Here is a 16,391-nt window from a genome sequence, read left to right as displayed (position 1 = left end):
ACATTCCCGCGATGCAACTGGAGCGGCGGGAAATCGTCGAATTGTTTGTTATGGCGCTTTACCTCTCAGAAATCATCACCCTCCCTGCAGAGAAAGGCGCACACCATACTCTATTTATAATGCTTAAATACCTGGTAGAAGTTCTACATTTTTTCTGAGAGGCACTTGAGCAAGCTCTTGAATCTTTGCCACTCCGCAGATACGTGTTATGAGGCGCTAGTAAATGGGGCATCTTCCCAAGGGCCAGATCTTCATAGAGGTTGCTGGATCAAAAGTAGTTCGCAGAATTGATCCACTTTCAAGCTCTAATAAACCGCTATGTGGTTTCCCATGGTGTCATAGTTGACGACTCTCTTGTGTAACGCCGTGCCTACAATGCTACGATAGGAGCATTCGAACGCCCGTCTTCCATGGAGAAACAGCCCATTTTCATCTTTAACGAGTAGTGCATACCAGATACTTCAAGGCCATAATACACTTTCCTGGAAACACGTAATCCCACGTTAAATGTACAGAGCAACTTGGGGGCAACATCGCCTCCCGGGATGCACATACTGCGCGGAGGCACCTACTGAGGTAGGTAATACTACTGAAAGCTACTCCAACAAAATCCGCCTTGGGGGCTCCCCAGAGACGTCCACCTCTGGAATCCCATGAAACTCGTTTTTGAGGGATAAATTCCTGGAAAGGCTATCTGGAAACCACCATTAAAAGCCACGTCGGGGCTCCCAGAGGAAGCTTGTTCGTCTAGTCCTTAGCAAGCTCCTATGGCTCCTGCTCATTTGCCTAATTCTTGATTCTCCTAGTGCATTGATACTCGACCACAGACATCGATGTCTTTCGATGTGTGTAAATTCGAGAATCTTATTACATTGTCAGATGCACTTCAGATAAAGTACTTTCAGGATGTTACGCAGGTAACATGGTTACTGCCATCTGCAGGGAATGTCGCTCAGAACGAGTGGCTGATACTTCGCAGACACTAGATTCCTGTATTTTCTTTAGCAGTTGTCCTGGCTTAACAGAAGGGTATGTTGCGCAGATAAAGTTCTGTTTCTCATTCAACGGCTTGCTCACAAATAGGGCTGTGCCATCAAGTAGTGTGATTTACAGTTTCTTCGAAAATCCAGGCGAGGCAGGTGCAGTACTCATCAAATAAAGAAAATGTAAAAGTTAACTCGACTACAAACATTTTGGGGAGGGCCATGTAGGCCCAGTCAGTCCAAAACTGACGAATGGCAACACCAGCGAAAGGGAGCAACATGAACGATAAGTACAAGACAAGGCCACGAGGACGTCGGACGATTCAGTTCCTCCTCTGCCATAGAAGCTTTCAGTTGCCTCCGGGCAAATGACATTTGCAGCGATGGCTTGACAGTCATACGCTCGCTTGTAGTACACTTCATGAATCGGTCGCCATAGTCAGTGCTACTCCCGCAAGTACCCAGCGTCGTTCCGAATCATCCGCACTCATCCTGATCCAGACACAGACAGTAGACAACGCATGCATGGGCGAAACGCAGCTATGAGACTCGCAAAAGTCAGGGTCGACTGAAGAGAGTAATCCAGAGCTGTTGCATGCAGGATGTCCTCTTGTGACCTGCAGATTACAGCTCACCGCAGATTTGCAGTGGTCACATAGGTTGGTCCTCTTGCTGATGTTAGATAAACAGGGCAGTTGTACATGCCGGTATTGTCGGCCTCCTCAGTTGGTATGGCCTGCACTAGGAAGACAGGCATTGGGTACTGTAGAACCTTGGGCTGTGCTTGAGTAAGATTTCCTTCGACGTCTCCCTTGCCATCCTCCCAAGCCGCACCTTCCAGGAAAAGCCCATGAATCAGTACTCCTTTTTCGGGAGCCGTTATAGGCGGCTGTTGCGGTTGTGACCCCATCTGCGCCGCTCCTGCTGCAGCCCCATACCGGATATTTGTCACTGTCCACCAGAGGCACATGCGATCTAGTGCGAGCGACTCCTCTCGCGCACGAACCTAATCACAAGAGGAAAGATACCCTTAAGGCAAACTGAGCCGCGCAACACGGAGGAAAGCATAGAAAGGTCAGCGATATACACCTGCGATAAATAATTTGCTGATTTATTAAGTAATTGGACTTACCTGCATTACGGCCGTCAGGAATGACATAGGATTAAAAAGCCCCGATATCCACAGAGGACAAGGGAGGGTAAAGTCTGCGTTCCAATCATCTAGTTGTTTCACCCGATGCAGGAGGTCATTCACCCTGAAGTTTGAACACCCACTGCAAGCTCATGGCTTCCCCGGAGGACAGTTCTCACCAGCAGGTACATGCAGTCATAGGATTATGGGACTGAAGGCAACGTAGGTATATGTTTTTCGTGCTCTGGAGTTACCCACCAGGGTGCCAGCTGCTTGCGCGACTCATAGGCGTACGGCTTCCAAGCTTCTGGAACCCTGCCCATGTAGACGGAGGCTGACAGTTGTTCCATAGACTCAGTCAAATTCAGTGCGCCCTGCGCACAAATGCGGAAAATAGGCTGCCTAGGCATGCTCTCTTTGAGCGTCACTGAGCTTACGCAGAGCCTTCTGAAGTCGGGTCTGCATGAAGACACCGTGTAGTACTTTTCGGTGCCTTTTTGATCTTCTGACAGTGACACTTGAGTAATAGTACTATTACATTCGTGCGCCTTTTACCTCCAAGCCTTTCTTGACCTGCTCCAAGGTTCGTCTAGCCTCCACCAACAGAACGTTCATTCGCTCTATTTCCTAAATGAGCGTAGCATTCAGTGCAACGTAAACCACCGCGGCGTGGGTCACTGTTGCCGCAGAAAGCTTTCTGGCTTACTGTGCTTCATGGCTCTTCTGCATGCAACGCGATGAGTTTGTAGCGGTCAAGCTCCTGCTATGCTGGCTCCTGAAATACCGGCAACTCACTTGAAGGCACACGACGTTTGAAGGATGAAATTCCTTGACTCTGGCCCGAATTGCACCGACATCAAATGGAACAGGTATTTTCGAAAGCAAAGAATCCACGACAGTTAGTACACTATCGTCTTTCCCGCCGCCAGAAGTTGTAGCACCAGCAAAGCCAGATACTTCCTGAGTGCGCTCACATTCAAAATCACGTCGCTCTTGGCACTTCAGCGATTAGTTAGGAACCTTTTGCATCGATGTCACAATTGAACACGGCGTGAGCGTGGTTTCCATGAAAGAATGTGCGGGCGAGTTATCATTGTCAAGCCGCAGATAAAGCGTACCTGTAGGGTTGTAAATAACTCATCTGTTTGGGAACTCAGGGACCCCAATTCAGCATTAGGATGAAGACCGAAGACCTTCACAACAGGCACACCTATTCAAATGCATTTGTGCCATAACTTGTCACTTTTGTCAAAATTTGGTCGTTCAAAACATACAAGAGGCTTCCAGTGAAAAAAGTGACAGTCAGAATACCAGCATGACACACACCCCAGTAATACCTGTGGGTTTTCCGGAGGCGTCCGTTCCTCAACAAATTTCTCGTATAGAGCGAAGTCCGTCTTCGCTGGGTCTGGAGTTCGGAAAGAAGGACCAAGCTGGTAGCTTTGAAGTACCTCAGGCAGAATCAGGCCTGCCAAGTATGTATTATTTACGCGACGATCAAAGCCATCCGTGATGTGGCCACCGTACATAATTTCTCCCAAAATATACCGGATATCTTCAAAAGGTATACTAGCATACCTGAACAGCCCCAACACCGCAGTGGGAGCATACACCAGATGGACAGTGCCTGAATACCTGAGGGAGAAGCTCGATACAGTGCCGTTTGACTGCCTCTTCGTTGTGTGCAGCCTTACTTGTCTAGGTAATTCCTTATGACATTGCCGCATATTGTCAAATCTCCCTCGTTAAATGAGTAGGACCGGCTCCAGCCCAGAAAGCCAAACTTTTTGCGGCCGATGATCAGCGCGTGGAAGTAACACAAAGAGAACAACAGTGCCTTGAACTCCCGAGGACGAGAAGAAGACTCAACCATGTCCTGAAGTATACATATCCTCAATGCACATTTAAACCGTTTAGTCAGCTGTGCTGTAGCGCTTAAAAAGAAGCAAATGCTATGTGCTTCTGTTGGTAACAAAATGCAGTGCCTTGCACTGACTTTTTTCGGGCTTTTCCTCTGGTTATCTACTTGCCTTCCCAGGTCCATTCACTGAAAGCAGGTCGCAGCAACAATTCGCCCATATGAGCTTACCCGCGAGAAGCAGGAGAGTGCCCTGCGAAGATTGGCTTTAAGGTCCTGAGGAGCTTCATCGGCAATCTTGATGCTCCGTTGAAGTAGTGCCTCGGGAATAATTTGCAGGTCACGTAGAGGAGGAGGCTCAGACGTCACAACACATCTGAATTCAGGATGCGCTGCTGAGCTTACTTCTTCTAACTTTCGTTGAAGGCGCTGCAATATCACAAGCCACAAAAAAGATCCATGTTTTTGACGTGCCAAGCAGCGCTTCGTAGAAGGATTGTAGTCAATGTAGCTGAAGCAAGTAAGAAGGTGTACGCTTGTAGTGCTCAAACCCTAAGCCTTGCACTGCGATTCCTAAAGTCAAATATTTTCTTACCTTGAGCCATTCTTGCATGAGGTGCACGTTTTGCAGGACAACCCAGCCACCTGTATCCGCTGCTTCCTGAACAGCACTGATTGCGCGATCTTCTTGTCCCTGACCCATGGATATATTTATGAATTTTCCATTTCCCTGAGCAAGAAGAAGCGTCTATGTTTAAACGCTATCCACTTCAAATCATCAGCAGGCAGTGTTGCGCGCGTTACGTAAGCCTGCACTATCGCTGTAGCGTTTCCCATGCTGTGCTTAGATAAACGTGCGTGACTGACAGATGTACACCCTTTTGATCTTGCAATAGCCTCTAACGCGGGGGTGGGGTCAACACCAGGGAAAAGAACAATGAATATTGGAGTGAATTTGTCAGCTTCTTTCTCGATTTCATGTATATCAATAGCAGGAGGCTCCACAAAGAATCTTCCGATTTGCCCAGCGACAAACTGCTGAAGTGCTGACATCATTCTATCTGGTCTAAGGTACCGCAGGAGCAACAGCTTTTCGAATTCAGTAATCCCGCGGAACAATCGCGGAGGCTCAAGGGTTTCTGGAGTGTCCTCAGCCATCCATCTGCACATTACACAACGTAAAATCGAAACACTGTTCTGTTTCGCAGCATCGTGAGCTTGTGAACTTAAGTAGAAGGTATTAACCAGAGGAACACGATGCAGAAGATTTTAACCAGAGAAGCACAGGCCTCAAAAGGGAATCCCATTATACAGCAGGTGCGAAGTTCTCAGCTTCCACACGACAAAAGTGCACTGTGCAGCGCGTCACGGATTAGTCATGTCAACTCTACACAGTGATTTGCCAGCTGGCGAAAAATATCTAAAACCTCCTTACCTAGCCCATCCAAGAGAATCTTGGTCGAAGTTTTGCAGTAAGGATATTTGGTTGTTTTTGAAAGCTTTCAGCTGTTCTAGGGACCGACAGCAAGACCACTGTGCCTCGGATAGCCACGAGCGAGCTGCCTCTGGCATAGGTGGGGCTGTAGGGTCAGGACCGACACGAGTCAGCAGACGAACCTCTTCCTTCGTGACGATATTTTGTTCCTCCTGTAGAAGTTGGTACCAAGCAACTTAGTCTCTCATGAGTGTCACGCTTTACAAATAAATGATACTGCAAGCTAGGATGGGCCAACACAGTTGCGACAAGGCAAACTGCAAGGAATTGTTGACCAAATGAAGCAAGGAGGCTTTAGTAATTCGGGTAGACTTGCCATGATCCGTAAAGTCAGGAAGACTGCAACAGTTAACTTGTGACTATTCAGCAGGCATCTGTTGCAGGATACGAAAGCAAACTTCGTTATTACATCCTTAAGCAGCGTAACACGAGACGCATCTGGGCTGGCATCTTTTTCCTCTTCGTCTTCAACCAATTCGTCGTTGGGTGGCTCTTCGCTAACGGGGAGTTCCTGCTTTTGGTCTGCAGATTCTTTTTCGTTCTGTGAGAGGGGAACTGCAGATCCAATTGCTGTATCTTCTGCATTGTCAAATGCTTGTGACTCCGATTCGCTTGCAGGCTGCGGAATCTCAGGTCCAGCATTCTCGCAGTTAATCTGCCGCCCACACCGAACGGCGTTCCAGACAAAATTTGGAGGCAAGCACGTTCTCTATTCTGAAATAGAGATTTAGTGACCTAGTTAGGTGAATAAAGCAGCGTATTTGATTAAGCGTCAGCTTACTTGATCTTTGTCCTCGTCGTTAGAGATCTCTTTGAGAGGAGCATCCAAATTGTTTTTGGCCACGGTAGCATTGCTACTCGGCGTAGGATTTTCTGAAGTAGTCCCTTCCGCAAGATCCTCAGCGTTTGGTTCAGGAGCAGAGTGTTCCGTTTCCTTTGTCAACGATGGTTTCTGAAAACACCGAAAAGCGGATCGTAATGCCGGCACACTTCAGCCCAATTTTCCTGTCTCTCCAAAAGAATGGAGATAAACAGCTAAACTCAAGCGCTGGTAAGCTGAACCATCGAATGCTTCCTCACCTCTGATATTGAATCGATTGCCCGGTTGATGACTGCAACAAACGATTCCATCGAGAATAGATAAAAGCTGTGTATTTTGAAAAGTTGAGCTAGTAAGAAAAACAGACTGGCTCCTCGACGGGCCACCGGTCTATACATTTCCGATACAGCATTAAGCTTCTCTTGAGTTACTTTCGCAAGAGCAACCTTCTCCGAAACTTCTGTGGTGATCTGCTTTGTCTTTTCCAGGTTTTGGATCAGCTCGATATTCTCCAGCACATCGCCCTGAAATGAATCAAGTACGGCTTATTCCGCGTGTTTCCCTAGCTTTCTTTGCACAGGTAACTGCACTATGAAGACAAAGTGGTTTAGCATCTATTGAGATAATCGCAAAGCTGTCAATTTCATAACTGTTGCATGGTTTTTCGCCATTCAACAAATGAGTGTTCAGAATACTGGCCATGAGCACGTTGTTGCCCTACTTCGGCAGAGGATATTTCCCGCAAAAGGGTGTTCTCAAGATCGGCAAGAAGAATGGTAAACTCATTTTGCTGCTGAACAAGATGAATTCTTCGTTTAAAGAGTCTAGGTTGTTCCTTTTGCATCGTCAAATCGAGTAACTGATCTTCCAGGCCCTTCGTCAATACAAGAGCGCACGCATAGTTACACAAGACAACAATGTTGAGCTGAATGCGCATAGGGTTCTCATGCTACGATGAAAAAGTAACCTGATTTGTCTTTCTGTCGGACCCTCCACTGAGGAGCAAGAACTTCTGGAAATGTTTTACCTTTTCTGTGACGGTGAAGTTTATGAGGGTACATTCAGCATGGAGTTCGGGAGGATAATGTGGATTAGATAATCGTGTCTGCAGGAATAGCCTGAAGTTTGTATTGTAAGGCACTTCCTTGTCCCCAAGTTTGAGATATTGCGACCGACCCCTCCGGATGGTTAGACGTCCGACAACAGGCGCCAGGACGGGGTCGATGGACTGTTCCAAATTTTCGATTAGTACGCTAGTTCCCTGTTGAATGGCCATCTCCATGATGGATATCATTCGGGGAGTGTTGAGGCGCACCACCTGCAGTTGTGTTTGACACCTTGGTTCGCTCTCGTAGTCACTGTTTTCGTTGCGCTTGTAAAATGAAGAAACCGAGAATTTTCTCTCAGGCTCAGCACTGTGGCCACCTCCCAAATGAAACGTTAGGCTGGTGGTGTTCCTAGGCGTTGTAAGCGGCTGTTACAGGGTTGCTGGCTGGTCACACAAGGCTGGTGACAGGAACTAAATTTCTACAAAGTGCCACTATGACGAGATACCAGTGCAAAACTGCTTGCCTGAAGACTATTCCCCTTTTCTTTCTCTACAACCCATTTCCTTCCTTGCATTTGCGGATCTATCATGAGAGGCCACCGCTCTGTTGTAGAGGCGATTGCGCCGTTTTCTAAAGACGCCGGATCTGATGGGAGACCTTGATTGCTCCACCTGAAGGGCAGAATCACATATGATAGGCTTCAATCAACGTAGGTGGATGGCGCATGATTTTCACAATTCAGGAATAAGACTTAGGACAATTTGCCTGATGAGCTACCTCAATGAATATCAAATTTTGAAGCGTGATACTTTGGCGCTTCACTCACAGTGCCATTTCAGCTTCATTTGTGAGCTGGGCAAGTACAGCTGCAGGCTGTCGTAAAGGCACTCCTCGGTCAATTATGAAAGGCATGGCTTTTTCATATGTCAGCCAATCCCGATACTTTTTGCTAAAAACTCCAGCATACGCCACGAATGATGAAGACAGTAGCATGTCTCCAACGGTGACTCGTCGCTGAGCATAGGCACCAAGCAATCTTAGATTGTATCCGCAGCTCCCGTTGCTACCCATCTCTGGTGTGCGTAATGATTAGAAACTTTAAAAAACGTATATAAGAGCGATTGTGCAAGGCTGATGCAGTCTAATATGAGGTTGGTGTTCAGCTCGATAGGGGATGCCATAGGGCCACCTACTTGCTCTTTCAAGTCATCAATCGTTTGCCCCCATCTGGCTCCTTCGGATCCCAATGAGCGCATGAGCCTTTGGGCTAGATCTAACTTTTTCTGACACTTCTGTGCCTCTTCCTCTACAGCATTTTTCTCTGCTATTGCAGAGTCAAACTCCGCTACCAGCTGCCCTAGCTGAGGAGATAACAAAGAATCTGGAATACGTTTTAGTTTTGCTGCGCGTGTAGTGCTCAGTTGTTAAACGTCGACGACGGGAAAAATGAAATGGGAATTTTCATCTATTTATTTTCCAGATGTAAATGTTCGCACGAGTTGCACTAGACAGGCCGCGCGTTACCTTTTCCTCAAGATCCGCAACCAAATTCTGTACCTCGACAAGCTTCTTATTTGCGTCTTCCAGCTGCTGCGTAGCTTCTGCCAACGCCCTTCTTTTGGGTTCTACAGACACCACTACAGTGTAATACTGATATATGTTGACAACCCACTCTGCAAGACCTGCTGCAGCTGTGCTCTTCTTTTGGATAGCCTCGCGATTAAAGTGCGGAAGCGCTAGTAGCGGTTCCACAGCTTTGAAGTTTTGTTCGGGCACGCGGCCTTCATCGATGACCCCCTTAAAGTCTTTCAGTGTCTGCAGAAATTTCTCAGGGTTGTTCATCATCTTTTGCGCTCCCTTCCAGCTTTTGTCTTTCAGTTTTCCCTGCTTGTCGACCTACAATAAAAAGTACGAGCAACCAAACTACTCTACAATGCACATGAATAGTGCACAAAACGTACCAATGCCTCGAGTGAATGAAAAACCAGGGACCGGGGAAAAGCTAGTGAGCTGAAGACGACAAAAGGTAAAGACGAAAACCACTACATGTTTTCATGCACCCTCTCAAGGTTGTGCCATCGCAGTACCACTCAACTGGGTTCACATCTCCGTTAAAACTTCTGTGCAAGCTTTCTTACATCAATAATTGGATCAACTGTTGCAAGTAGATGCATCACAGCAGCAGTAATATCTTCAACCCCTGCAGGAGGTTTGTTAAGCGCCTTTGCTTCCTGGAAGTCCTTTTTGTTAAGCGTATTCAGAGCGGCTTCTGCCTGTTGTACTAGTGGAATTGCTTTTTCTAGGTCCGCCTCGCAAGATGCCTAAAGTGTGGCAAACAACTAAACCAGCACAGTAACGTTCTGTTACACAATTTCAGCGTTCATCTAATTTCTCGTCCAGTGCTCATGCATTTGTGTTGCAACAAGCCGTACTTTCTCATGCAAGTTTTTTATGTGCGCTTGAAATGTTATTCGATTTCTAGTGTTTCCCACGTCAAAGTCTTGAGTTTCAGGAAGAATGTACCCCGATGCACGCGACCGTGTAATATTGTACATATATATCTAGCTTACTCGTTGCTCAGAAACTGATTTCTGGATTTCGGCGCACTTAAGGGCCTCGATACTCGCATTTTTGGACTCTGCAGTCACTTTCGCCTTTTCTTCTCCCACCTTCTGCGCGAATTCCTCAGCCGCTGCCTTTTTCTCCTCCACTGTAACTGTTTTCTCGCGTAAGTCATCTTCCAGTGCTGACACCTTTTCCTGAGTATCTAATAACTTTGATAAGCCGCTGCTTAGGCGTTCGCTATGCTCTTCTATAGATGATATGCGTTTCAAAAGCATGGATTTGTAGAGCTTCATGGCCTCTATGAATGTCTTCGGGGTAACATAAGCGAACCTATTGCACAAAAAGAAATGTCACATCCTTTTACCTAAGACTGGCAATTCACCGACTCGAGCTGTTAAGTGCACACTTGCTTGTTTCGCTTGTTACCTGCGCTCCACTTCTAAGTATGTTCTTGTTGCATCATTAACGGCGTAAAACATGTACGGTAGAAAGTCCACAATTGCCTTGCTAATTGACTCTTCATCTCCAAGTGGTATCTCAGCGCAGAATTTGGTAGCCACTGAATGTAAGGCCTCGTAGGGCCAAGGCTGGAACCAGTCGATTACTGTGCAGTTGACGAGAGCGGGGAACTTGCGAGCTCGAGTCCTAAGTCACATGCAGCTCAACATCCGTAGATAGGTTTTTAGATACAAGACACATCGGAGCAAATTGCATGCCACCGTGGAGTTTTTAGTGAAACTGTCACTGCTTTGCCTACCTAAACTGTCGACTACGAAGCAAAAAAAAGTTGTTTTGTTACTCTCACCTCAGGCCATCACCGACTGGTGACAAGCACAGTACAGCATGCAAATTGCGTCTGATTTTGTCAATAAAGAAATTCCAGCAGCCTTCCCGGGTGTCCGAAACTCCGGCTGCCTTTGCTAGTGGTCGGATAGCATTCATCAGCTGGTCCTTGTCATCTCCCTCATATAAGTCAGCAATGTCTCCGGATGCAAGTATGTCATTTACATACACCAAGAACCTTTCGCTTGCAATTTGAGCGTCGCTTAGCATAAAAACAACTCCTTCATCTTTAAGAGCTGCTCGGGAATACATATTCTACAGAGAAAAGAGAGCCAAGCCACAAGTATCCTACCACAAATGCACTTTGAAGGGCACGTCGGTCCCACAATGATTTGACCTTACAAACTAGTAGATGCTAATAAGGTGGAGTGCCGAAAGGTTATTGCGTAGTTCATGCACATACGCAGCACTCGTACGCTTGCGAGAGAAGCAATATCCGGGTTGTGAGCATGCACGTCAGCTACAGACGCTCTGTTGGCACCGTACCCTAATATCGTTTTTAAGGTCCCGGATGTCATATGTGGACGATATGGAAAGCTGCTGAGTGAAAAACCCGCTTATAAAAGACGATAGCCTCGTTAATGACTGTTTGCCAGATCCACCCACTCCAACCAAAAGAGCATGGCCTGCCCTGTTGTTAATTACCCTGCAGATGCTACAAACATGATGCATTGCATCGTCGAAAAGCACCAGATCCATTGCCGGATTTATCTCATTGTAGTCATTTAGGGCCCCACGAAGGATTGCCGCAAGCTCGTCCATTGTCCCGATCCGATCATATGCTGCAACGCAAAGCTCAAAACAGTGAAAATTGCATAAGTTACCACTAAAGGACACAGCATGTCTACTTCTTTGAAGGTCACTGGAATCTAGAAGGAATTGCAGTAAAACTGATATCATTCAGGAGCTACAGTGGCGTCGAAACGCTGCGTCCAACTGACCTCCTGCCCCTTCTTTTCCGAAATGAGTGAATATCAGCGGCTCCGGGTTTTTTGCTTGTACAACTTTCCCCAAATTGAACCTTCCAAAGTTTCTTTTGGCGCAGTCCGCTGCGATGGCTTTGTACTTTTTGCAGTCTTCTGGCGTAACCAGACGGTCACAAAACGTTCGCTCACATTCATGAAGCCATAGTAGCACCAGCTTTTCTGGATCCTGCCCGAGCAAAGCAGTCCGCAATGTGTGCGCACAGTTCGCTTCTTCCCGTATCTAGATGTGTGAGTGCACCGAACATCAAGAACCACATCTATATTGAATATTTCCACTCAGAGCGTAGAAGCGAAGGAACACACTGAGCACCTGAGGTATAAAAATGCCACCCAGTCATAGTTCCAAAGCCAAGCAGTCCACAATTTGTGCCACTATGGAGTTTTCCGTCAGCATACGAAGCACCTGCATGCTCTGAGGAGACGTTGACAGGATCCCTTGGAACACACTGGTTAGGTGCCGCATGTTAAATTCGTAGTGGAAATTGACGGCTGTCTTCCGGAAAGCTTGAACTACCTGAGCAGTTGGTGACAAACAACTGCATATTTTTGTATGCTCACAAATGCCGTCTACTTCTTCCGCAGGTAGTTAGCAGCTAACAAATGCAGCGGATCTGGCTGAATGCCTCGCTACTCAATCTGCAAACAAGCTGAGTACTCCTCTCACCTCCGTGTGGATGCTCATGGTTGCTTTGATTACTGGCATGACTTGCTCTTTCACAGCCTTTCGGAAGTTTCGCACATCAAAGAATCCATTCATAATTGAGGCGTAAATTGTAAACAAGGATGTCAATTCAGGCATGGGGACGTTTAGTACCCAGAAATGCCGGCTTAGTCGTGGATTCACCACAAATGACCCCGCTGTAGGATTCATAGCAGCCAGAACCTGTGTATTGCCGATATCCTTCATTTGCATTTTGTTCCTGTCAAGCCAGTGCTGGTAGTCCAAGTATTGTCTTAGCAGCGCGATAGCGCTCTGTGTGTTATAGGGGTCAAGTTGAGGCATGTTTAAGTCGTCGAGAAAGTATACTAAGTGTAACCTGGAACGAATGCACACGCTTTGAACATGCAAAAAATGTCAGCTGCATTTCGGATTGCTGAGCTGCACAATCGGCAGGTCTCAGGCGCAGAGCAAAACTGTTCTAAGCTCACTTTCCCGGTGGGCCAAACTGCCTGCCCGCTTTCTTCTCAAGAGGCTGTTCGAGGAGCGTCTGCAGCAGCGCGGAATCTGTGTAAAAGTTGAAATTGACTGTAAAAGATGAAAATGCATCTGCAGCCAGGGATGACAAAGCCGCCCTGCACAGCTGGGTTTTTCCGCAGCCGGCAGAACCAATGCACATAACTGGTGCGTGAATCTTCAATATAGTTTTGCAGAAATGCAGCATAGATATGGTTTCAGCTGTTGGCACCGAAATGCTGTCAATGCCTTCTGTTCCCTTGAGCTGTAGAGTGGGCACTTTTGACTCCCAGCTCTCGAATTTTGTCTGAAGAAACACATGGTTTCATTAGCTCCTGTATTTTCTTTCACGGTACTCTGCATTGGACCCGTGAAATACGCATTCAGGGCGGGATGCTTCTAGGTGAAAAGTTACTAGTCCAAATCGCAAGATTCACAACATCAAGGAAGGCAGGAAACTTCACGAATGACCTCCAAAGCAGCACTGCAAGCGGAAACTAAAGCTCTTCGGTATACACTTTCCGGAATATCCAGGAGCCGGCAAGAGTTTCAGCTCTCCGCCAAATGCTGCAAGTGAACAGCTTACAGTATCGACAAAGTATTCAAAAATAGATCCTTTGCTCGGAAATTTAATCACTTTCCACTCCGACCGCCACCAGTTGTTAAACTGCCTGCGATAGTCGATCCCATCTTTTTCCTGCAGACTGCCCCCTGCTGCCCAAACGAGGCAAAATACAAAGGCAAACTCAGGTGCCTGGGGATCCTCCTGGTAGAGTCCTTCGAGCTGAGAGAAGCCAGAGTCGTAATGATGCTTACAAGCATGTATTCAATATAGATGCATTGGTCTACCATGTCGCTCTTCCCCCTAAGTTTGCTCTTTGCATTTTCTTTCATGCTACTCACAGATTCTAAGCACTCACCATATTGCACAGGGCAGCTACAATTTGCAGGCTGTACACCTGGACACTGAGCTTGCACTGTCTTTCAACAAATTCAAGCGTCGAGGGGCAGTACTTTTCAAACAGCTTCCCGACATCTGCTTTTATTGCCTCAGACCAGCATTGACGCTGAAGCCAGCTTCGCGCGTAGCTTCTCCACTGCTCCCCTGCATGCATAGGGCGCAACAGTGTGCACCAGTAAAGCTGAAGCCTGACTTTTCTAGAATCTTGCCGTCCCTTGCTGGCACAGACGATAGCAGTGAACAGAAGCTGCTGCCTACCTGTCGAATCGCTAACGAAGATTATTCCTGCTCTGGAAACAGTGGCCGGCGATGCAAATTGCAAATCTCGTATTTCGAAGATCATGCGCATATGAGGTTTTAGAGGAATGCGCTCATTAGAAGCGAGTGTCAGAATACGGTTGTCGTCCATCACAGAGTTCATAGACTCGATCCAGTTCGCATCTAGATCACCATCCAGCACAATCCATTTAGGCAGCGTGTCCGGTATTTGTCCCAACGATCGCATTGTTTTTGACAGGATACCGTCTTGCCATTCTCTCGTTGACATCTTAACAAACCTGTGGATAACAATACGAACCGACGCGAGGCTGTACTAAGTGCATTCTGTAGGCAGGTATCTTAGATCCCGAAACTAGCTCGTTTGCTCATGTGCAGCAAACCTCACGGTCGAAGTGCATGAGAATGAAGGATGTGGCATGCGGGGTTGTTAGGTTGACAGTAACGTTTTTTGCTTCCCACATTCTCGCTGGAAAGACCTTCAGACAAAAGCTGGTGAAAAGGGTGAGCTTTGCCTCCACTCTGGTGGGTTTATTCACATAGTGTGAATGCGGGGTACTCGTCTTACCCGTATAGCTCATCTGTGTTTACTGATTTCGGGTTGATGTCGACTACGGTAGTTTTGCTTCCGAGAGCATCTTGAGCCTTTGCAAGCACTTTCCACACTGTGCTTTTCCCAGACGCTGGCCTCCCCATGACGAAGATGCACATTCTAATGGCAAGCAGGTCTCGCATTTGTAAGGCTTTTAACGAGAGAACTTTGTTGACCGTCAAGCCCATGTCACTGCACACCTTGACTACAGTCTCAGAGAAAACAGCATCAGTCTGCGGTGGTGGCTCAACTCCAGGAAATAGGTCGCCCAAAAGTCCTGAACCAAGTGCATATTGTAACGGCATTGCACTTTGCTCTATTGTTCAACAAAGTCTTGGTCTGGTATGTGCTTCAGTGAGGGTGCGTACAATGTTTTACAGTATACCTTGGAAGACTGTTGCGTCATCGGCAACAATTTTAGCCAGATTAGAGTCCCTCAGCGCTTTCATGAGAATTGCCTGCTCAGATAGGTCAGGCCACTGTCTCTTGAAAGTACCAGCTACAACCAATACAGACTTGATCGCCCGCAGCCCCCAATCATAGTGTGCAGCTCTCGATAGCAAATCCTTGCACAAGGCGTAGAGCCGGGTAAACTTCCTCGCGAGCTCCTTTGCTTCAACAAAGCCTTCAGCCATTAGCATGTTTTCACATATTAGCTCCAAGTCCGGAACAATGACTGTTATGGGCCTAAATAATGACTTCAGCCCCTCAGGGAGCTCAGAACGACCTAGATATCCAGGGTTCATCTGCGGAGGCCACACCAACCCAAGTTCAAGCCCACCATGTTTCTGACATATGAAGCACGTGGCTTGTAGCTTTACGCTGTATACAAAAGCTTTTAACTTTGGTTGGATAGTTTTGGGGGACAAGCTGTTTCGTCCGCTTACAGTAATAAACACTCCGCATGTGCGATCGAGGGATGTTTCATCTCCTTGGATAAAAAACGTCTTCGAATGCGCTTTGATAGCATCGACAACTGATTTGAACTGGACCGAGCACACACTGAGTACAGCGGGCACAAGACGGTTAAATTCGTCAAAACATCCCCAGGAACCAGAAGCCGCCAGACCCTGACAACCACATAAAAACGGCAAAACAGATGGGGTAATGCCACTCTACAAAACGCTGCAGCCAAATTCCGGCAGCAGGACTTGGCATTTTGTTCGATCTTTGCGAATATTCTCTCCCACGTTTAGCTGGCGAGTTTTATGTCCTCGTTTCTCATACGGACGGTTCCTGCCTGAACCATAAATCAGCTGACCTTGAAAATGTTCGCCATGGATTGATAATCCATTTGGTCAGAGCAATTAAAGACATAGCATGCCTTGCCAAGAGCAGAGGCAAGGTCTTTGGTTGTTTCTGTTTTCCCGGTTCCTGCTGGACCAGCTGGCGCGCATCCCATGCAGAGGTGCAGTGCCTGGGTTGCAGTCACGTAGATCCTGTCAGTCAAAGGGGTGACTACGAGACGAGGCCCATTGCCGAGATACTCATAACCGTAGCAAAATGATGCATCTGCAATTCTTATGGTGGCCTCTTCCTGCGCAGGTATTAAGCACCTCGTCGCAGCAACGAAAGTTGCGACACTTTGCATGTGAACAGAGTATTTTGAGAGAGTAGGCGAGACGAATGTACGCATAAGCCTGCATTGTGGGGGATG

The 16,391-nt window shown here is 47.1% G+C and overlaps 4 protein-coding genes across 4 annotated transcripts; all 4 read right to left on the bottom strand.

The window, feature by feature from the left end:
• Nucleotides 1-1,402: 1,402 nt before the first annotated feature.
• On the bottom strand, nt 1,403-11,507 carry ETH_00009615 (uncharacterized protein; the record flags this gene model as incomplete). Its single annotated transcript, XM_013373624.1, has 25 exons — nt 1,403-1,475; nt 1,619-1,989; nt 2,116-2,239; nt 2,374-2,489; nt 2,671-2,742; nt 3,453-3,693; nt 3,810-3,991; nt 4,205-4,402; nt 4,569-4,703; nt 4,778-5,135; nt 5,409-5,620; nt 5,878-6,123; nt 6,250-6,420; nt 6,549-6,812; nt 7,010-7,213; nt 7,256-7,762; nt 7,843-8,008; nt 8,164-8,351; nt 8,531-8,698; nt 8,862-9,233; nt 9,476-9,658; nt 9,908-10,232; nt 10,329-10,547; nt 10,708-11,000; nt 11,214-11,507. 25 exons carry the CDS (start codon nt 11,505-11,507, stop codon nt 1,403-1,405), a joined length of 5,682 nt encoding a protein of 1,893 aa, XP_013229078.1.
• Nucleotides 11,508-11,645: 138 nt separating this feature from the next.
• On the bottom strand, nt 11,646-12,734 carry ETH_00009610 (uncharacterized protein; the record flags this gene model as incomplete). Its single annotated transcript, XM_013373623.1, has 3 exons — nt 11,646-11,951; nt 12,135-12,245; nt 12,396-12,734. 3 exons carry the CDS (start codon nt 12,732-12,734, stop codon nt 11,646-11,648), a joined length of 756 nt encoding a protein of 251 aa, XP_013229077.1.
• Nucleotides 12,735-12,876: 142 nt separating this feature from the next.
• Nucleotides 12,877-15,039, bottom strand: ETH_00009605 (uncharacterized protein; the record flags this gene model as incomplete). Its single annotated transcript, XM_013373622.1, has 5 exons — nt 12,877-13,212; nt 13,492-13,716; nt 13,826-14,010; nt 14,125-14,423; nt 14,711-15,039. The coding sequence occupies 5 exons, from the start codon at nt 15,037-15,039 to the stop codon at nt 12,877-12,879; spliced, it is 1,374 nt and encodes a 457-aa protein (XP_013229076.1).
• Nucleotides 15,040-15,108: 69 nt separating this feature from the next.
• ETH_00009600 (Flagellar outer dynein arm heavy chain beta, related) lies at nt 15,109-16,325 on the bottom strand (the record flags this gene model as incomplete). The annotated part of the gene is made up of 2 exons (XM_013373621.1): nt 15,109-15,804; nt 15,996-16,325. 2 exons carry the CDS (start codon nt 16,323-16,325, stop codon nt 15,109-15,111), a joined length of 1,026 nt encoding a protein of 341 aa, XP_013229075.1.
• Nucleotides 16,326-16,391: the final 66 nt, after the last annotated feature.

This window comes from Eimeria tenella, genomic scaffold, assembly GCF_000499545.2.
Source record: "Eimeria tenella Houghton genomic scaffold, Eth_scaff16, whole genome shotgun sequence".
Taxonomy (NCBI): Eukaryota; Apicomplexa; class Conoidasida; order Eucoccidiorida; family Eimeriidae; genus Eimeria; species Eimeria tenella.
This window is presented reverse-complemented; position numbering and strand designations above follow the sequence as displayed.